This window comes from Leiobunum rupestre, chromosome 7 (genome assembly GCF_980474605.1).
Source record: "Leiobunum rupestre chromosome 7, qqLeiRupe1.1.hap1, whole genome shotgun sequence".
Classification (NCBI taxonomy): domain Eukaryota; kingdom Metazoa; phylum Arthropoda; class Arachnida; order Opiliones; family Sclerosomatidae; genus Leiobunum; species Leiobunum rupestre.
The window spans coordinates 5,933,148-5,956,166 of record NC_143390.1 but is presented as its reverse complement, the minus strand read 5'-3'; the positions used below and the strand labels follow the sequence as shown (position 1 = coordinate 5,956,166).

The following is a 23,019-nucleotide window of genomic DNA, read 5'->3' as shown; positions in this document are numbered from 1 at the left end:
GCTACTTGACCATCCGAGCCGGATTAACACTTTTGGGGGCCGGGTGCAAAGTAGATTTTTTAAGCCCCTAAAACAATTGTTGATTTTATAAAATGTCTTTACGCTTGCCCAACTTGTTGAAATGTTGCACTAGAATAGTTCAGCCAATGCCTAAGAATGAGTTCATTAACTCTTTAGTGGGATAGAAAACGGATCCACAGCTGAAGCGGGGAGGCAACATTTCGACAATATGGCCAAGGTTATTTTATAAAAAGAACTATTCAGACCTTACTTTTTAAAATAATAATAAAGAAATAATTGAAAATTATTTATTTCGAAGACAGGGGCCCACAAACCTCGGGGGCCCCTGTGCCATGGCAAAATTGGCACATGCCTTAATACGGCCCTGCCCTCATACTCCCCTCATAAATTGACACAGGACGGTGACTGGCGAAAGGTATTTTACGAAACCCACAAGGTGACTGTATTTTTGATATTTTTTACTAAGGTTAAAAGGTGGTGACGAATAAAAAATCGCCACTTGGAAGATGAACGTTTTACCACGGAGAGTTTAGTTTTAAATACCCTTCAATAACTAATAATTATGAACTATGAACTAATAACTACCGAAATCGTATATACTTTAATTATTCTTGACTGTACAATGAATGTAAGGAGGTATATAAAAATATTGCACTGTTTGGTCATTAATTGGAGACATAAATCCCTAAAATACTTATATGGTATAACACGAACCGGCGTGTGCTAAAATAGATTAAGTTAAAAAGAACCAGTAAAGTTTCAGTACTGATAAGGAAGTGGTTGGGGTAGTTGTTCGTATTTTTCCCAGCCGGACTGAAGTAATTTCCAGGCATTTTTGATCCTCGGGGACATTCGGTCCATGTCGCTTCGCCAGCGGAAGAAGGAGGCGTACTTGGGAGCTATGGCCTTCTGGACCATCTGCGGAAACATCATCAGAGCCGAGTGAAGGCCGAGCATCAGGAGAATGGGCTGCACAGCTTGCCCCATTCCCGCCATCATAGGGCCGAACCACATTCTCGGGGCTGCCTCCAAATCATCCGGGTTTTGTCTCAGTTGCTCTTGGAGCCATTGTCGCTCGAAGTCCGCGGAAGACGGCTCCACAAAATGCCGTTGCAGAGTTTCGGCGATGATCAAGTTGAAAAGGCACAGAAGCAGCAGAATCATCGCTGATAGTTTTATCGGATTTCGGTTCGCTCGATTGCTCAATATCAGCATTTCTTCGGATTCGACTTTATCGAAATCTGACCACTGAAATAAGATAGAACAAAATAGAGAAGTTTAAATATTTTTATTTAAAATTTAAGTTAAATAAATGTAGAAGTACGGAGTGCTGCTCTTAACGCCACCACGCTAAGGATATACCTCAACTTTAAAACAAGATGTCACGGACATTTAAGTACACACACTCCCCCCGATGTATTAACTATATTCTAAATATTAAATTTCAATTTGAACAAATTTCCAATCATCTTGTACGTTAACTTAATAAACCCAAGAGGAATTTTATTGGAACAAAATTTCGAGTTACTTGCTTTTGGAAATAAGGTAGCGAAACGCGATCACGTTAATTTAAATAAATTTTTAGACAAACCGAATTTTTCGAAATACCTGGTTTTTAGACAAACCGAATTTTTCGAAATACCTGGTTTTTAGACAAACCGAATTTTTCGAGTTTCCTGGTTTTTAGACAAACCGAATTTTTCGAAATACCTGGTTTTTAGACAAACCGAATTTTTCGAAATACCTGGTTTTTAGACAAACCGAATTTTTCGAAATACCTGGTTTTTAGACAAACCGAATTTTTCGAAATACCTGGTTTTTAGACAAACCGAATTTTTCGAAATACCTGGTTTTTAGACAAACCGAATTTTTCGAGTTTCCTGGTTTTTAGACAAACCGAATTTTTCAAAATACCTGGTTTTTAGACAAACCTAATTTTTCGAAATACCTCGTTTTGGAAATAAGGTAACGTAACGCGAACGAGTTAGATGGCGCCAGTATCAATTTCTTAAGAAAAATTCAAATTCAAATGTCACAATAGTGCGTACGTGGGTTGTGGGAGGTAGTGGGGTCCCGCGAATTGGCCAGATATCTCACTTAAAATTAAAATTTCTTAATTTCAACAAAAAACGTAGTTCAGAAAAGATCAGCACTAACTAAAAATATAATATATTGATATTCAACCAAATCGCTCTTAATTTAAAAAAGGGGGTAGATTTTAAGGTGAAAATCACAAAAAATTACTAAAATGGGCAAATGCCCCACTTCCGGGGCCCGATCTCACAAATGTTAAAGATGCAGACGAGGGCATGATATTTCCAATCGATTGAGGCATGATTGAGGTATCATGTCTCTTTGTACCTCTTAAAGTACCGATAGAAACCGTGTGAACACCGGCGGCGGCGGATACAGTACCTGAAACTAATACACACAAATCCCCCAGGATTGTGTTTAAAAAGTTAGCTTTGTGCTACGAACACCACCTAGCGGAATAGGTTGTTTTCATTAATTAATCTTTAACAATGTGATAATAAATAACAAAATTAATTTGTGAATTAAATTTAAATTGAGCAATAATATTTTAAGGATTAATACATTACTTAAATCTCCGAAATTATATTTTTCTAACTGACAAAAAAGGATATACAGCAAAACTATCCTGAGAGTTGCAACGCTATATAAAAATTGAATCGTAATTTAATCAAATTAATTAATTTCAGTGGGCTTATTACTGTGAACAAAGGTTAGGTTTATATAGGAGCACCTAAGCATACTAGTGTGTGTAGAAACTCTCTCGCTTCATTACCTAACGTCATAAATTAATAATTTTTTCCATAAGTGTATCAGTTTGTCGATGTAATTAATAATAACTATGTGTGGAGTGACGTAGAATTGATGTCATAAAACAGATTATCCCGGCACGGCTTTCTCGGAAATTGAGACAAAGAGCGCGTGTTAGGTCTGACGTAATTATGGAAATGACTCTTAGTGAAAATTTAACATGATAGGGAGCTGACACAATTACGCTAACTTCAATAAAAAATATCAATTGATATAATCCATTAACAATTGCCTGTAGCAATATAAACAGCTGAATTTGATCTCTTTCACATGGACAAAGTACCCTTAAACGATCCCGCATGGTTTCTTACCTCTTGGCCAAAGACAAAGGCTTTTGTGTGGCTTAAGTTGATTAACCGCGATTGGGATGAAAGGATGGGTTGTTCCTCTCCCATTTACATTTCAAATGTAGAACGCGACTTTCGCCTCGCAGGGATCTCGTACATCAATTACAGAAACAAAGACCGAAAATAATGATTCCTTGAGTATGGGAATTAACACAATGATTTCATTTTCACTTCTTTGTTAAATCCACCCAGTTTTCGTTACATTGCCATTAGAACGCGAATTAGGATAAAATTCCTCTTTGGCGTAGATTTCATTTCGTTTTAAAACCGAGCGGTCCGACATATATAAAACTCCCGTTTCTTTCTAGAAGAAAATGATTTTATGAAATCTTGAAATAAAATGGAAAATCCCGAAATCTGGGCGAAAATCACGTCTAAAATCTCGAAATCAGTCTAAAAACCAGAAATTAACACGAAAAATATGCTCTGAAATTTCGAAAACCATTTAAAAAAACCAAAATCAACACGAAAATCGTACTGTGAAATCTCAAATCCTGTCTAAACAAGGTGTCCAGGATATTTAAGTACACACAATCCCTCCGATAATTTTCAATTATCTTGTACATTAACTTAATAAACCCAAGAAGAATTTGATCGAAAATGAATTTTTCGAGTTACCTGGTTTGGGAAATAAGGAAGCGAAACGCGAACGAGTTAGATGGCGCCTGAATCAATTGGTACCACATTCAAATATCACAATAGTGCGTACGCGGGTTTTGGGGTCCCGTGAAATGGGCAGATATCTCCCTAAAAACTAAAAGTTTTGGATGCAATCGAAACCGTAGTTCCGAAATGATCAATACTAACTAAAACCAAGTCAGTCTTAATTTAAAAAAATTTATAAACATTTTAAGTCAGAAATCACCCCCGATCTCCAAAATTCATAACGGGCTACCGTGGGCATAATATTTCCTTTCGATGGAGATATACCTGGCCCTTCTAAGCCTAATTATTGGAAAGTCATGTGGAATACGGCGGCATCGGCATCGGCTACACTGTACGTGGGCCCAGTACACGCAAATCCCTTAGGGACTGGGTGTAAAAACCAGAAATCAACACAAAAACTGTGCTCTGAAATCTCAAAATCAGTTTTAATTTCTGAAATCACTTTGAGATTAAAAATCCCTAACGCCAAATTTGCCATTGTCAGCCCCTCGTTTAAAACAGTTACTTAACAAAATTTAAATTATCTCGACTTTCAATTAAAAGCGAGTATGAACTTCAACAGAAGCTAGGGTGGTTTTCGTCAGTTACATTAAAAAAATATCGTAGCTCGTTTTAACAGATAATTTTTCGATTTATTTCAAACCGCCTTTAATAGACATTTTATACGGAGTACCATAAATGTCCACAGAATATTTAAAGGTCAACAGAATCGTTTGAAGAATTTGGTTCCAGTGTCAGGTAGCTCCTCGCCTTCCGCCACGTTTCCAAAACCCGTGATTATGTAGTTCCACCTTCAAAATTCAATCGATTCTGTTGCCCTTTAAAGAGGCAAATGGAAGCTCAGAAAATTGGAATTTTGATTTCTATAAAATGTAACACCATTCGATAGGAATTTGGCTAATAGGTGATCTAGAAAATTTGGCTTTTAATATCTCTTAAATCATTAGATTCATTGCTTATTACGTGCAACGAATTATTTATATACAGGGTTTCCATACTTTTTTTAGCCGTAGAAAATTATCAGTGACGATGGTCTAGAATTTAAAATTCTAAAGTAGTTTTACTAAAACAATCAATTTAGTTACGGGCATTTTAAAGGTTTCATTCCGTTTTAGTCGCAGACAATTTATTTAAAACCAACTCTACTTTAATATTGCTTAAATAAATATCGCATTATCTAGAGAACTGTTTCCAGTATATGAGACAGGATCGACTTAATGCTCCGAAATTGTAGTTACTAAAACTTGTACAAAATAAGCTGTAAACTTCTAGTCTTAAATTTGCGGATAGTTAATTTGTTCCTGGTCACGTGTTATTTTAATAATATCATAAGTAACATAATAACAATAAGTATGACACTATTTTTATCATGCTAATTTCCTGACCGAACCTTTTTCCGACACTGACATTATCGCCAAGTTCCGACTTGGAGTTTGACGGAGTTTGACTCGAACAGAGTAGCGCGTTATCGTTATTTTAAAGATGAAAAAATTAGCGAATAAGTAGATTAGTCCATTATAAAAAGGGATAATAAAGCTAAACCCTAAACAAATTTGAAGAAATTTAAAAACTTACTAATAGCTCGTACCGATAGGTCTTCGAGCAAACAAAATTTGTTTCGGGCTTAGCTTTATTATCCCTTTTCATCTAATCTACTTATTCACAAATTTTACCATCCTTAACAATGTAGTTCATAGGTGGTTCCTTTTAACTTAACAGTAGTATATTTGGCCTTGGGCATATTTAGACAGTACGGGTCTCTGTGCTCGGAACTATTTCAAAGAAAAATTGCACACAGTCTACGCGTTCTCTCTACACGTTTTCATATACAGGTTTAATCTCTCTACGAAAACTTTGTACGTCTAAAGATAATTCAGCCATTCTTGATTAAAGACAATGTGAGATACGTTTTTCTCTACGTGTTGTAAGAAAGACCAAAATAAGCGTTCAAGCTTAAATTAAATATTATGATTAAGAAAAATTGTTAGTAAGACAGTCCACTAATTATCTTTTATTAAAATATTGATATTTCAATTACTAATCATTTCATTATATTTCAAATATATTTATAATTAATTCGTAAAGTTATAGTTTTGAAATTGGCTTAAAGAAATCCAAACCAATTAATAGAAACCAAATCAAAGACACATAAACAGAAAATAAATTTGTTTTGAAATAATAAAAGAGAAACGTTTTTTACCTGAGCAAAATTTGAAGCGCTGTCGTCTTCTTAAACGAAAATACAACAAACGTACGAAACGACGCCAAGAAATTAAGGGAAAAGCGAGATCATCGTCAAATTCGCCGAAGATTTTCGGATGAAATTAAAAATAAAATCGTTCGAAGAAGAGCCTTAATTCACGAGACGAGAGAAATAAGAACAAAATAGTCGTCTTTTCTTATTGGTATTTCTCGAAAATGGGTTACTAGGAATATTCAGACGCAAAAAGAAACGTTTGTTTGAGACACTCTCGAATCTAGGCCTAGGTCGAGGCTCTTCGCTTCGGGGGGAACCAGCCACGATAAATTCTAATTGAGCCTCCAGGGAGGGGGTCGCGGCCGGCGAGGATGCGAGTGCCGCCTGGAAACATTCGATACTTTTATTTCCTCACTGACTCTTTTCCTGCTTAAAAGAACTTTTTGGTTTTTCCCATTATAATAGACTATAAACACCGCGATTCCAGGAGTTCATCAAAATTGGAGTGCTCGACTCCGAAGCAGTCTATCCGATACGCGGACGTGATACGTCATCCTTGAAAAATAAAAATAAACCACATTCACACTTTGCCTTGATATCGATTCTAAACGTTTCGAAGGAGTTGTATGAACCAGGCTAAATCGTATTAAACCGATTCAAACCGTTTTTTACCGCTTACGTGTGAACGTAGCAATAATGTAAAGAAAGGGGAGAGGCGAATCAAAAGAAAGTCCAGTCTTCTGCCCCGTTAGTTTGCGGGTAAAATTGAAGTCTTTCTTACTTTGTTTATTTTTTATATTTATCTTGATTTTCATTGGTTGACATTCGTTTTCCAGCGACCATTTAGTTTCGCCTTTGCACGATAGGTAGCGCATTGGTATAGGGTGAATTTTTAATTGAATTCGAAGTTCAGAAGAATTCAAACCATTTTGGCTTCTTTCACTGCATTTTATTTTATTTACACTTGTAATGTCTAAGAAAGATTTTTACGGCCGTGATGAAGCTCGTAGAAATGGGCGTGTCTTAAAGCGGGAAATCTCACGAGAAAAACTCTCGCGCCTCGCTACCCTCATTCGAAAAAAACTCGTCATAAAGCCTAGTCACGGTTATTATATTATTAGCTTACCTGATTATCTCTTTTATAACCATACAAATACCTGAAATATGGTATCACTACACTTCTTTCGCGAAGAACATTATAATTACTTTAAAATATTAAGTACGATAACAAATTGAGGTTTTTAAATCCATCGTTTCATAAGCCTATTTTGCGCGGGAAGATCGCCTATTTGTTACCATGACGACGCATTCTTTTCGCGTCAAGCCTCGAGCCAATGAATTAGAAATGTCGTGTTACGTCTTACACTTGACGTAGTTAAGCCCCGCCGTTTACTCGACGCGCTTTCGTATCACCGTCCCAATAGAACCTTAGACATTCCAAGTGTATACCTCTATAGTTTCCTGATTTACCATAATGAACGCTTTGTAGCAACATTCTACTGTCGGGAGAATGACTTGAGACGACCATGCTAGAAATATTCCCCCTCTCCGACACGAGAGGGGGGAAGCCAGAGAAATCGGATAACAAACTAGAACGATTTTTGAAATTTTGTCGTGGGTTCCGATTAGAACTTTTAAAAAACCCTGCCTTTGGCGAAAGTTACGCCATCGGTGCCAAACTGGTGAGCTAACACTCCATTTTGCCTATGATTAAATGGCCGACTTTAGCTCGACGCTAACGCGGTTTTTTATAAATCTTTAAAGTAACTTATGTTTAATTAAAGTTTTAGAATGGCTCAAAACTGCGTAATCAAATCGTGTAAGAGTACATACTCAAAATAAAATATCTTTTCACAGTTTAGTGTTAGAAATAGTTTTCTTTTTACCATGATTTCCAATCGCTAAGAACGCACTAGAAAACGCGTTTCTTTCAAATCATAAAAAGAAAAAATGAAGAATAGTTCAAAATTCCTGAATTAAATATTTAAGGAGTAATTACTCAAACAAAAACATATCTTTTCACGGGTTACTGTTAGAAATAGTTGTTTTACGAGCAATGGTTATGGGGGAAACCGGTGCACAGTAATAGTTTATCGCGAATATCTACGTTAGTATTGTATGTACGGCTATAAACCCAATTATGAACATTTGGGTCCGGCTATTTCCCACAAAAACTGTTCTATGAACATTTTACATACGAGCAATCGTTGTGTCGTATTCGCGGTTTAAACGTTGTACCCGAAACGCGTCTTACAATTTTCCGCCTTCGTTGACTTAAAACGCATCCGCCGCTCTTCATGTAACCGCGTTTAAAATTTACCACCCAGCTAACTCTTGTTATTTTTGCAAGAAATCGCTTGAAAATGAAGCTATTGTGAAGGTTGTGTGAGACAAAATGATAGGAAAGTCGGAATAATGGGTCACTTCAATTTAAGTTCATATATCAATGCTTTGAAAAGAAAACACGACACCGATGAGACTGTTCGACATGTAGAACGCGAACGAATCAACCTACCAAATGAAATAAATATTCAACATACAAATATTCCCGTTTATTTGAACTTAAATGTAATATAAAATCGTCTTGAAAAATCGTTTATTGCTTTATAACATTCAATAATAATATTTTTAATGCGCCATGTAGATAATCGAACATCTGCTCGTCTAGGTAAAGTTTGCGTTGTCAACGCGCGTATTAGAAAGCAAAATGAGATTTTAGAACGTAGGTTGTAATTCGGAACGATATTAAAACTTTTCGCGAATTTGGTCATCAGTGAATTATAAATAAACCTTGAAACTTATTTAAAAGCTAGTTCCATAACTTTTCATCCATTATTCTTTAAAGTAGACGAAAATTTTAAGGCGGTGAATCTTTCCCAACCTTAAGCCTCGGGTTTTTCCGTTTCAAAATACGCAGTAGATTAAACCGAGGCTTAAGACTGGGCAAGATTCACTGATTCAGCGCCTTAAAATTTTTGTCTACATTAAAGATACATTCTGAACGAACCAATGGATGAAAAGTTATGAAACAAAATTCGTGAAAAGTATTAATATCGTTCCGAATTACAACCTACTTTCTAAAATCTCATTTTGCTTTCTAATACGCGTGTTGACAACACAAACTTTACCTAGACGAGCAGATGTTCGGTTATCTACATGGTGCGGGAAAAATATTATTTTTGAATGTTGTAAAGCGATAAACGATTTTTCAAGACGATTTTTTATTACATTTAAGTTCATATAAACGAGAAAAATTGTCAGTGGAATATTTCTTATATCATTTGGTAGGTTAATTAACGTTTAATTATCGCCAACTTTAAATTAATTTCAATGGGGTGGCGGAAAACTTTTAACCAAGTTACGCGCGAGCGCGCCTCTAGAGGCAGCGCAGATGGCGTTACTGTCGTTTTAGCCAAGAATCTAATCGGTACCTTGTCAGCCATTCGATTAAGCGTTCTAGTTTGTTATCCGATTTCTATGGGGAAGCAAAAGCTTCACTGTCATGCCGTGCAATATCGAGTCTAGGTTAGAAATTTAAAAAGCCATAAGAACGTTTTTTCTTAAACAAACTTATCAAAATATAAGCAAACGATGCAAAAAAATTATATTAAAATGCCAGTGTCATTTTTTATAAAGACATATTTACGAATAACGACGAGGAAAACTAAAAGCGTCTGCTTTACCCTTTAGAAGCTAACTATCTAGATTTCAATGGCGAACCAAAGGGGGCGTAGCGATAGTTTTCGGTCGCGAATAAGATAGTGGGCTGATTTTAATTTTACATGTCCTTCTGTATGTCTGTCTATCTCGCTATAAGCGTCCGCACCCTTTGCCCTAGAACGCTCAAACTGGACAAATTTGTTCATAATGAGAGAAGTAAGCGAATCACACTACTTTTGTGTTATCTCCCAACCTGTGAACCGCGGGCCAGGATTTCCAGTCCTCTCTTTTCGTTTTCCACTTTTTGAAAATAAATTTTAACATCAATTTCGCTCAAAATGTGATAAGCGTGCCCATCTCTGTTTCCAACGCAATGTTATATTGCGCGATCGTCTATTCGTAGCATCATAAGTAACATAATAATAATAAGGATGAAACATTCTATTGTTTTAATGCTGATTTTCTTACCGACCCTTTTTCATGAAACTGATTCTTTAACTCAGCTGAAACTTGTCACTAGTCCTTAGTAGTAGTACATTTCGCCTTGGCCATATTTACACACCTGGGATTTTTGTGCTTAGAACCAAATCTTGATGGCGCAATTGGGTGCTTGCTCGTAGAATAACCCAGCCTTGAAACGGCCGCCATTGCATTAATTTGACGTCACAGATGACATGGCAAAATGCCACAAGTTCCTGCGGAATAAACACGAGAACGCCTTGGGCGTCTTAATGTCATGGAAAACCCATACGCGTTACCCGAGCCCCCTTTTATGTGCTATAAATGCACTAATAAAGGTATGAAGTTCCTTCCCCCTTTTGGCTAGGTAGGAAGATATTGAAAACTTGCTGCGGGCGCCCCTGACCCAAGCCACACCCACGAGCAGGCTACGAATAGCTCTAAAAATAAGTTCGATTATAATTTTTGTTAATTATTATAATTACACTATTATGTTACTTATGGTAGCGTTCAAATACTTTCACTGACGAAACTAAATATATATCATTATCGTTTTTTAAAGCTTAAATTTTTTATAAAAATGTGATTATAATTATAATTGTGTACGTGTTTTAAAGCTCGAACCTTTATTAATTCGTTAGGCAAAGGCTTACGCTTCAACCAAAGATTCAGGGAATCGCTGCGAGGAAATGGGACACGAAAACTCGACGCCCGGCAGGAGGTGTCGAAGGTTAATTGAACTTTTCCAACGTCAAACCACAACCTTGGAATTTTGACCTGCATAGCTCGAAAATAATTTTCAATCTATATCAAAAAAATATTTCTTTGGTCTTAAACTTTGTGACTATTTTCCTATAAGTTTTCATGAATGGAGGGGGGTGGTTTTAAGCCGGAAACTGTGAGATTTTCAAGTCTCAAACATTGGCAACCCTGTTTTAGATGCAAAAATTTAAAATGCGGTTTCGTCTCCAAAATAAATGTTTCATTTGAGCTTAATTCCTTAAATTAGTTGTAAAATGACCGAAATTTATTGTTCAGCACTTTATGTTAACACTTTTAAGACAAAACAGCGTATTTCTATAAGTTCCCAAAAGATAAAGAACGGTTGGAGAATTTACTACACCAGAAACTACATTTTCTTATGCTCAAGCTGCAGGGTTGGCTGTTTTTAACGGTTAATCCGTTTAGACTAATAATTCTTTTTATGAAGTACTGTGGCCTTATGGTTTTAATGTCACAGTATCATACTTTTACAATTCTACGAGGACGCACTACAGTCGCGAGGAATTTAGCTTTTTCTAGCGCGCATGCAAATCGCTCGTGCGAAGAATATACTAATAAAGCTGTGTCTTGTAGCATTTTAACAAGTTGGGCAAGACCACTTTTTATTTTATAAAAACTAATTGTTACCTTCAGTAACTAGTAAACGTAAAATCAACGTTGAAGAAAAATAAATCAAAGCTACAGCGTTGAGAATCGTGACAACTAAATTTAGCCATGACCGACTTTGATTACGCGCTGCGCGCTACATAGCGGCCGACCCAATCTCTTTTATTTCGCGAACAATAATTTTCCCGCTGGGGGAAAGTGGCGCTGCATCCACACAGATTTCCTACATTGACTTCAATATAAAAACGGCGGTGAAATTCAAAAGATCTAATTACCCAAATAATTTTATAATTTTTTAGATTAAAGGTTATTTTTCAATGTTATTTTAATAGTTTTAAGCAGGGATATATTTATTTTAATTATATTTATAGTTTTAAAAAAGGAAACAAATGTCGTATTTTGCCGTAAGATAAGGCTAGAAACGTTTATTGCGCAATATCCTGTTATAAATAACAAAACCATTGGATTTTTTGGGATACGCCTTGTATCATTGATAGTTCCAACAAATGAGATATCAGAATTCTGAACAATCTGTACAATATTAAATGCAATTGGAAATTAAATTCCTTTAATTTGTGTGTTTTCCTCGAAAGTGGTTTGTTAAGTTCTTTCACTTTTCAAATCTTACTGAGAAAGTGGTCTAATACAGATGGAATCAATTTTTCGCAGATTAGCTTGGCATGATTTTCATCGGCGGTGAACTAAAACAGGAGAGACCTCCAATTTTAAAGTGGATCGTTGGTTTTCTGGGAAAACTAAAAGTGCTTCCAAAATTTTCAGGCAGTTTTCTGAAATCTTGTCATTTGAGGGTTCATTTTGTCTTGGTTCACATCTTGAAACTACGCAGTCATCTCGGTAAACTGTTACGTTTGGTGGTGGGCTTGATGGCACCGATGATGTAATAATCCCTTTTTTTAAATGTTTTCGATGGAGAAAACCACTGCCCCTGGTGTCTAAAATATCGTTGGCTCCTGACATTTGTCGTAAAGCGCTAAAAAACATCTCAACTGGATCGCTGGTACGTTTACGAGTCAACACAAACTCAAACCCAAACCCATTATTCAGTAAGTACTTTATGCAAGCTACAGTGGCCTGGGTTGTTAAAAACTGAAACTGTAACTTTAAAAATAATTTAGAGCGGCCATTTTTTCATATTTACTGCGGTCTACGCATTTTTTATTTTTTTTTGCATATCGTAAAGTTGAATGAAATATTTCAATGCTTCTTCAGATTTTGTGTCTAACAACTTATTTCGGAAATTTTTGGTGATATGATTTAATGATTAGGGTCAAAACTGAGGAACAGTAGTGAGGATGTAGAATTTCTGGTTTCAGCTCCTTTTATCCTCAGAGTCTTCTCATAATCGCTACATTTGTCTTGTGATTATCGGTAACTATCCTGGTGATATAAAGGCCACAATTTTCTACTTCTTTAATCACATAAAGTGTAAAAAATACAGGTCGTGCCCCATCGGTGGTTTTATAAAGATGAACGCAGCTGGAAGCCTGGAATTGAGAAGGAACTAGCTAGACCATTTATTAAAAACATCAATAGCTGGTTCGCAACAGCTGGTTCCTTCATCGATGTCTTCATCTAAAACTTTGCCATCCAGGTATTTCGTAGTATCTTTTAAACCAAATACTTGATCAAGTTTTTTGTCATAGATCAGTTGAGCCTTTATAGCCATTTCATCAATAATGAGAAACACAAGTATCGTGAATTTCGAGCTTGCTTACTTCCGAAACGAGCCTCTCTTAAATTGCCTTTGTGATGCCAGTTTCACCAACAATTTTACCAACGTACCTGTGTAGGGTTGATTTCGATGGTCGTTTCAGAAAACCAAGTTTTGTAACCCTTCGGAGATCCAAAGTTCCAAACAGCGGATAAACTAACAGTAGTTAGATGCCACGAAGGGCTTTGTAGTTTTTAATGAGATCTATTAAAACTACTGCTTGTTAAAGTTGATCTTCCTCGGATTCTTCCACGTCTTTAATTATAGATGCTAGTTGTTGAAATGGCTTCGTTTCAAATATATTTTTTTCCTCTCTCAAAAAATCGACTTGTTCTTGTTGGTCTTGTAGCTTATTATTTAGCCGCCATATTTTCGTTTGGAGATTGTGAATGGTAGTTTTCAGCCGTTATGTTTGTGAAGGTGTTTCTTGGTCTAAATGTATTTTTTCAAAATTTTTCGTAACTCCTGAACAGCTGGGCTCTGATGAAATTGAAGTACTGTGTTCTACTCGAGCTTGTTTTTGAGGTTTTGCAGCAGAACCTCTATCTATAGGTTTCCTCTTCTTCGGAATTCACGGTTACAGGTAACCTAAATCAGCCTAAATTAAATAGTTATTATTATAGTAATGAAGTTCCAATTTTAAAAAGAAAAATAGTTATAAAAATAAAACAATATTTACAAACCTTCAATGTAATCAGAAGCCCAGAAACGCAAGCTGTAAACAACATCTGACGCGGATTTCGAGTTAACTTGGAAGTTTTATCTCGAAATATTTTAGAGCCATAATGTTCGGAGATTTTCATTTGATGGAAATTCCTATTATTCCTGAAATGCATTATTTTCTTAAACGCGACTCCCAAGTCCAACTACAGCGTTCGAAAATTGCACTCTCGAAATCCTAACTCCCTCCTCTCCCTCAATCCCGTTTTTGCGTTTTTCTCCTGAAATTTAAAATATATTGTTCAAGGTCCTTCAATTTATTTCAATTACTTCTTTAGTTTCTTTGGTGTTTAAAACATTTAAACTAAAAAAAGTTAATAAAAATACTTGGTACGTCTTAAATCAATTAATTAACGTTTATTTTGGAGTTTTATTGGTTAATTTACCTCGGTTAAAAGGTAATTTGACTTAAAAAACCTTGCAGGGCATTTTTCTAATTGGAACCATTCTCCTAATCCTAATGGTTCTCGAGATAAATTTTGAATGAAATTGAACTAATAATTCAAGGTCATCATAAGCTAAAAATTTCAAACTCAGTTTAGAGTGTCACGACAATTTTGATCCATTAGATCTGGTAGTTTTCGATTTATAAGCCCTTAAATGTCGTGTCTTGATTAGAATACCACACGACCTTATGGTTTTTGGTCTAACATTTCTCGGCTTCCCATTGGTCAAATTAGATCGGGTCAAAGCTGATTAGACTGAATATTAAACCTAGAACACATTTCTAATTGAAACTATTCTTCTAATCCTAACGGTTCTTGAGATAAAATTTGAATGACCTTGAAGACCTGTTTCAAGGTCATTGAAATTTGCATTGTCATTTGTCCCCCTGCACCCTCGATGTAACCTGAAAATTTCAAATTCTTACATAAAACACATTTTGAGTAATTGGCTCTGTATCGTTTTTTGGTTAACACCCTGTATGGCCTTCTTTATTAAAATAACTCTTTAATTACGCCAGAAAAATATTTTAGTTGAATAAGTCCGAATTCCCCGCCTTTATTTTATACAAAGAAGAAAATTTATGTATGGATGCAGAGCCCCTAGCGGGAGTTTCAAGGCATAGAAACATACTCAGACAGGTCGACAGTTAAGCCCGTTATGTGGCGCGTAATCATTTAAAGGGAATAGAACCTCCAACGCGTTCTTTATGGAAGACCCCATCAATTTCCTTTATTCCCTTCACAATCAGCGATTATCAGCGCCGCAGGTGTGAAAAGCCATGGGAGGCAGCGGACAATATTGGAACCCTCGGAGGGCGCCGGGAGTAGTGGCTCACTCCTGTAATCCCAGGCGTCCGGGAGGCAGAGTTTGTGGATGGCCGTGTGAGGACGACCACCAATTGTGACATCAAATCGTCAATACCGGTGTACAAAAAGTCGTCAACTGATTTCAAGGGTTCAACCCTGACTCTGTTGACTAGTTACTGAACGTACCCATTGTTTGGTTTGTTTATAAAAACCTTGGGGTTTAGGTTACTTAAGTTTTAATTAATATTTTGATAACAAAATATGTGCTTCGTTTAATCAAAGATCTGTGGTTTAATCTACCCACATAATTTTGGTACATTAATTATTCTAATAGAATTTTACATAAAATGGCAAACCGAACTTAGACTTAAACTACAATTAGTTTCAATAGACCCTATAACGACTGCTTTCGATTTGGGCGAAAATTTTAGGAAAATCGTGCCGATTGTTGTAGGAGGGATCTACAGTTCTTTAAATTTCGCCACTCCCGCGCAAATAAATTAACGAGAATCACTCGTCCGCCGTTACATCGAAATTTATATTATTCGGGATAACCGTGCTAATAAATTAAGGAGTTGAGTGAAAACAATACAGTTCAAGGTTCAATGAAATATAGATTTTATTCTGGTCTTTAGACCTTAACTACAATTCCAACCTAGTATCAGTTTAAGTACGTTTCTAACAATTATCTTATTGTAGCCACTGAATAATTATTTAACCATTAACATACACTTTTCAAGTATCACAATTTAAATGAAAAAATAGTCTTACGTTGTTCTTCCGGTCTTTTGCCTTCGGTCTTGACCACGCACTTAGCACAATATGGTTCAAACACAATAACGTTAATAATTCACTTTGAATCGAACAAACACATGGACTCTCAACTGTACTTTGGCCCCGGGCTCTCTTTTCACCGGTCCCTCTGGGCAGTCCGACAGCCTCTCGAGTCGTTTCCAATACTTGATTCTCTCAATCAATATGACCGGGACGGCTTTATATACTGCCCCCGCGTTGACTAAAAAATATAATTTAAGGAGAAAAAAAGGGGGGGGGGGAGGGGTTGATAAAACAAAGGTGGTCTTTCCTGACCTTGAATAGAACACCCGGCTTGAACTATAGATGGCGCCAGGTTTGCGGTCTATAGTTCAAGCCTGGGGTTTTCAACTAGAATTAGGGCGACTTTCTTGTGTCGTATAATCTGAACCAAAATTTTACGAATTTTGAGTTTTTTTGAACGGAATCGGTTGAAATCGTTATAACCCATAACAAAAGAGGGGCCGCAGACGAGGCTTAAAGGGCAACGCAAGTGACCATGCAGGGGGTAAATTATCTTATAGATAAAAAGAACGAGTGCGCATGCGCTATCTGCCATAGCCTTTCCCTCTGTAAAAAAAGCAGAACCATATTTACCGAATTTATTTTGTATAAATGCGCCTCTCGCGGTTTTTACGCAAAATCCATGCATTCTTTAGTCGCGAAAATGGCCGAGGAAAGTGAAGTCTCCGTGCTTACCGACAAATCGGATCCTAAACTTCTACAAAATAAATGTAATAAAAAAAGATAAATATTATGTCGGGGTATAATGATAGGGAAATTGTTAAGGGAGACGGGATATAGGAGTGTGTGTGGTGTTGAATTTTCTTAAAGGGGCTACAAAGTTCGGTGGTAAAATTTGTGTAAAGTCAGTAAAGTGCGAAATTTACGGTTAACTCTGCCCGCCTCTGCCAAGACCGAGTGAGGGGTTGGGGGGAATGAAAATCATGCTTAATTTTCTTCTTTTTTTTTGCCACCGAACTTTGGAGCCCCTTTAATCCAATGTGAGGCTAACGGCAGAGATTTACCGCGTCCAAGGCCTAATGTTTCAACTTCCATTATTAAAAATATTCAATTCACAAATAATTTTATTCCAAAACATTGTTAAATCGAAAATATCAAAGTCCAACTCTCGGAAACTAACCCAGTTCTTTTCTCCATAATAAATAAATTAAGCTAGGCTTAAATTTCTGGGTTCGTTGATTGCGAGCTAACTCAGCGAAGAAAATCGAAAAATTCGCGAATGAGAGCGAAATTGCGCCACGTGGCTACACCAAGGAGAATAAGGCTTTCGCGCTGTATAAAATCATCCTAGGAAAACCTACTTACGGCTTGTTGAAGAAAACTTAGTTCCCCCCCTGCATTACCACTTGCGTTGCCCTTTAAAGGGGCTCCAAAGTTCGGTGGTAAAAACAAAGAAAATTGAGCAAGGCTTTCGCGCTGTATAAAATCATCCTAGGAAAACCTACTTACGGCTTGTTGAAGAAAACTTAGTTCCCCCCCTGCATTACCACTTGCGTTGCCCTTTAAAGGGGCTCCAAAGTTCGGTGGTAAAAACAAAGAAAATTGAGCATGCTTTTCCTTGCCCCTAACCCCTCACTCGGCTTTGGCAGAGTTAACCGTAAATTTCGCACTTTACTGACTTTACACACATTTTGCCACCGAACTTTGGAAACCCTTTAAGTAAGACCTCTGGACGGAACATCCTGTTTGTGACGTTTTGAACCGCGTGACCGCCATTGAAATATAACGGATGTTCCGTCCAAATGCTGAGTTGCCAGGTAAAAATGTTAATTTTCGAGCCCCCAAATTTCATCATGGGTCTATTAATTTAAACAAATAAAATTAAAACTAGGTTTAAACCAAAAACAATCCTGTGGGTTTCGGTTTTTTCCAACCCAAGCAGGATCGAGTGTATTTTTCTCAACAGACCTTGTAACGAGCTGTCACTGGTCACAAAGTATAGAATGAGAAAATAATATCTGATCATGGTCCTTAATATCAGAAGAAAATAGGGGGAAGTACGCTTCTAGTCAGCTTTGGAAAGGCGTCACTTTTCACGAATTTTCGCGCTAAAACGGTTTGGCGGGAAATCGCGGATGATTACATCGTTTAAAAAATCAATTTTTCTTAAATTGAACAATTGTGACATATTGTACTTCTCATTCTCTGCTAATTGAGCTAAGGCGTATTTGCTTTCGTCGTTTATAGCCGTGTTGAATCAAAACAAAATTGGAACTACTTTTTCAGTTTGGTTTATTATGCGTAAAAAGGCATTTTCGTGGGTCACACGACGACTTCTACGGCTCAAAGCTACAGATACGTACTTCCCCTATTTTCTTCTGTTAATATTGATAAATTTAACAATGACAAGCTTTTGTTTTATTTATTCATTTTGGGAAACTCTGGTACATACATTTCCAATATTGAAAACCATTGTATTAGTTCAGGAAAACCATTTCCACAATCAATTTGATTTTATTTTTCTCTGTACATAGGAACTAACAAGACTCTTTAAGAGCCAAATATTTATGATGAAGAATATTAGACTAGCAAGAAAAATATAAATATAGGTATTAACACATTTAAATTCCAAATAATAGGCAAAAAGTAACCACAGAGCTTGCCCAAACACCCAAATAATACATAATTGGGCACCTTTGAACAATGAAAGGTATAAGTGGGGCAAGAAAACTGGAACATAACACATAAACCAAAGAAAATATTGCGATGTACAAACTTTGTTAAACATAACAAAAATGAAAGTTGTTGAGAAGAAAGAAAAAGGTAAGTCTGTTACGCCATGATATCTTAAGGCGAACACCACAAATAGAACTATCTGCGGGAAAAAAATTAAATAATTAAAAAGTCTATTTTCATTTAGGTCAGAGAGATATATGTAATAAAAATAAGGAGAAAAATTATGCCTAATATCTTTCCTAATAAGATGATATAAAAAGGCTTCGTTTAAATATTCATTTCCATAAAAGTAGTATGATAAGAAACTTGGTAAAGCAAGTGAAATGAAAGCAATACCAAAATATTGGAATTTTTTTTCACTTGGAATTAGTAATTGTTTAAAACTTGGGTGTTTATTAGCATTTAACGTTAAATACAATGCTAGAGAGTAAATAACTGGATAAATTTTAAAATGTATGGAGAAACCAAAGATAATAGCCGATCGTATAATTTGTTGTTTTAGTAAGAAGTACACTGTTAAAAGAGTTAATAACGTCATAATAGAGTCTGAATTGCCTCTAGTACATATCACAATGGCAAATGGATTGTAGAACCACAAACATGCGCAAAACAAGGGACTTAATTTATCACTTTCCTTTTCACTTTTAAGTATTTTCACTAGTTTGTAAATTACAACTCCAGTCAAAATATCAAAGATAGCAAAGACAATTTTTCCAAAGACTTTGTTAATGAAAATGTTTCCACACATTAGCAGAGCTAGTAAGGGTGTATACCGATAAGTGTGTCTTAGATAAGGTGATGTTCCATTAGACATAAATGAGGCTCCATCCGAAACTACACTGTAATCAATATCGGTGTATTTCACCTCCATAACTAAATCATGCCAATCACCATACGCTATCATTATTGTTCTAATGACTGCACTTAATATTAAGTGAATCCTGAGAGACATGTTTTTGTTATTAAACTGTAATGTTCTTTTACTTTTGAACTTTACTATCTTGTTCAAGTGATGATGATGCTGGAGTTGATTTAAATCCCGAACAACAAAGAGATTGAGGCCACCTCTTGCAACATAATTCCATATCTTTGAACTCCTTTTCACACTTTTCAACTTTGTAGTTATACACTAAAAACAAATATACGTTTATTTAAAATTATTCAAATAAAATATTTATTTCAATCTTTTTTATACTATATTATTTTTGAGGTAACAATATTTTCTAATATGTGATTTGAATAATTTTAGATAATAAGTCAAATAAGCCTTGATTAAACTTTATTAATATTTCACAAAAATTCATTATTCAGATAATGCCAAAGGAATTAGGGGGTCATTCTAGGAAGCTGTTTTAAAATCAATTTAATAAAGATACTATGGGTTAGTCTTTTTTCAGGAGGGTCATTCCACTTTGGAACACTTTACCTTTGATCCATTTCTCATTTTAAAATCAACTTAAAAACCATCTTTGCCTCACATTTTAAACTTAGCTTTTTTATACATGTTTCCCGCTTAATATTGATTACTAAATTGCTGTTTTGAAAGCTCTCCTGATGCCTCTCTGTATTCCGCTTTGGCTACTTCATTTAATATAATTATTTATATAATAATTACTATAAACTCTGTGATATTATCTTATGTCTTTTAACTAAGTACCCGACTGATTGACTATAAGATCTCAAGAGCTGTTAAGGCTACCTAGCCCTAGTTCTTAAACAACAAGGAACAAAAAAAACGTGATTTTATAAACATATTTATCTAAACAATTTCCACACCCATAAAATGTCCTATTAATTAAAGTAAGGTTTTTTTATAGTAAAATTTCTAATGCTCATTTCCCCCTGCCCTTCCAATTGCAATAAGTTCTAAAATATTAGTTTAAGATTCATTTAAAAATGCAATACATTTAGGAATTTTTAATTCGTTTACAAATAATAAACTTAAGTTTCCAATGAACTTTCACTCATTTGTAGATATTAGGAAAATTGAATAGACATTTAACAGAAAGTCTTAAAATTTCAACTTTATTCCCCTTTTGCAAATGATTCCATGTAGTCTAAGATGCGAAACTCCAACCTCTCTAACCTAAGAGTTCCATTTAGGAAAGTAGTGCCAAGTACGATTTCACGTAAGATGGGTTTATAGTTGAAATCAGACTTTTTTTAGGTTTAAATACTTTTTATATTAATAAAATTTTTAATTTGTACAGAAGTTGAACAATAAAATTTTGGAAGCAAAAATTTTGTAAAGGGCTACCAGATCTGAAGATAGAACATATAAGTAATTCATTGCTTATGTCTAAGAAAGTTCTGAGATTTTTAAGGTAGGCATTCTGCGTCAAAATAAATCAAGAAGAAACCGGAATATAATCTTGGGTGAAAAGGTATCTCAAGTTCTGAATAGGTTAAAGTGATACATTTTGAACAAAAGCAACGAAGGCGCATAAAACATTTTGTCAAGACACTAATTTTGTAAAGTTCTATGATAGGTTATTTTTGACACTATTTTCCTATCTTTGCTCTTTGTATACTGATACTTGACAGTTAAGAAATTTATAAGCCTTCTATTACTCCACAAAAGACACTTTATGATTTGAACTATTCTATTTTATAATCTTGTACCTTTAAGACATTTCTGAATGTTACAAGCTTGTGCTTGGCAAGGATCTACTGGTTCTTTTTTCATATTTGCTTTGCACAACTATTGCAATGATGAATAGATTGACTTTCATGGAAAAATACTTTTCAAATGAGGGCATGAGGCAGAAGCCCCAGAAAATTGGTAACTGCAATTATTTAACTCCAGAGAGGTGAGAGGAGAGCCGGGTTGCCAGATTCTAAGCGCGGGATTATCGTATTATAGAGTCTTGATTCGGATGATCGGATCGTACTAGATTACAGCTGAAACAATTAATTAAGCCCAAAAGTTATTTAAAGATAATCAAAAACAGTTTGTCCTATACTTTAGCTCCCCGATTCGTGGCGACAATTAACCTTTTCTAAAGATCAGTGATCAGCGCAATACTTGCAGATATAAAAATGTTTCCGCTCTAAATATCGTTCATCTGGCAACGCTGGAGAATGCAGAAGCCAAATGGGAGATTGTAAATTGGGGGGGGGGGGGGGGGGGTTCGCTCGTAAAATCTCAGAAGCTCAAATTATAGTACCAGAAATAAATAAAATTATCGTAAGCTTGTAAAATGGCGGTAAATTGGAATTTTTTATGAAATTTTGATGTTAAACTTTTTCAAAAATTTTTACAAATTATCTTACTTTACCGTACGCGCAAGCTGACTTATTGGAAAATGAGTACTATATAGTACGCCATTGAAAATAACTAGCTCGAAATTATCGACGTCTATGACAATTATCATACGTCTGGCAACGCATTCGAAACGTTCCCTGCTGCAGTTACATCAAATTCCGGCAGAACTGATGCTCTAAATTATTTTCACGAGTGTCAATTTTCTCTACAGGCAGTCGTCTACATCAATTCTCCTCTCGCCCTTGGAACGTAACGTCAAGAAGAGACGAAGAATTTTAACGAGTTGCTTAAACTGTCCAAAATTAAAACATCCATCCTATGCCATTTGCAAACGTGCTATATGTGTGGAAGACCAAATTAAACCAGCCATCTGCTCAAAAAAAGTAGACGGCCTGTATCAGCGTGGGAAATAAGGTGGTGGCAGTGGGCAAATGAAAAGTTTAAAAATTGCCCGGACCAGTTTATTAATTAAATCGTAGGGGGGTCAGTGGTCCACTGGACCACTTAATTAATTCAAATTGGCCTTAAGATTTAAGTTTAGCAGACTACTTGCCCTCTGATCCCTGACCAGTTTATTTATTCCAGGAAACGGGGGTTGCTGGTCATATTATGTCCACTTTAATAAAATTCCTTATTTCCCACCCTGGCCTGTATCAATTAGTGACACCATAATCTAGTTAGCAACCAAACAGGGTGGGAAATAAGGATTTTATTGAAAGCGGACAAGTGACCAGTTACCCCCCCTGGCCTAGAATAAATAAACTGGACCATGACCAGTGCACGTCGTCTGCTACATTAGAATAGCGGGTTTTAACTTTTAACCATTTTTAATAGGGTTAATTCCATTGAGTTGGGAATAATACTATCTAGAGCCCCAGTTCAAATTTTCCCCATAGGCTTTAACACAGCATTAGTGAAGATAGGAACGAAAATCATGGGAGGGTTATCAACTACGA

At 35.8% G+C, this 23,019-nt stretch overlaps 1 protein-coding gene across 4 annotated transcripts; it reads right to left on the bottom strand.

Annotated features, from left to right (window-relative positions):
* Window positions 1-715: 715 nt before the first annotated feature.
* On the bottom strand, window positions 716-22,030 carry LOC149934189 (cx9C motif-containing protein 4-like). 4 transcript variants are annotated; one of them, XM_090153992.1, is made up of 3 exons: window positions 21,421-22,024; window positions 19,783-19,927; window positions 716-1,269 (listed from the first exon to the last, which is right to left on the bottom strand). In XM_090153992.1, exons 1-3 carry the CDS (start codon window positions 21,482-21,484, stop codon window positions 1,230-1,232), a joined length of 249 nt encoding a protein of 82 aa, XP_090010118.1. In that variant the 5' UTR covers window positions 21,485-22,024; the 3' UTR covers window positions 716-1,229. The 4 variants fall into 4 exon arrangements, with proteins under 4 accessions (XP_090010118.1, XP_090010117.1, XP_090010119.1 ...); XM_090153991.1 differs by lacking the exon at window positions 716-1,269 and adding an exon at window positions 18,709-18,937 and having other exon boundaries at window positions 19,135-19,927; window positions 21,421-22,030; XM_090153993.1 differs by lacking the exon at window positions 716-1,269 and adding an exon at window positions 18,813-18,937 and having other exon boundaries at window positions 21,421-22,021.
* Window positions 22,031-23,019: the final 989 nt, after the last annotated feature.

What these genes read in the sequence shown, in the direction of transcription:
- LOC149934189 (XM_090153991.1), bottom strand. Translation starts at nt 19,750, where the DNA reads ATGTCTCTCAGGATTCACTTAATATTAAGTGCAGTCATTAGAACAATA. An exon ending in AAAAAAATTCCAATATTTTG is followed by an intron (nt 18,938 to 19,134) that starts GTATTGCTTTCA and finishes TTTTTCCCGCAG; the next exon opens with ATAGTTCTATTTGTGGTGTT.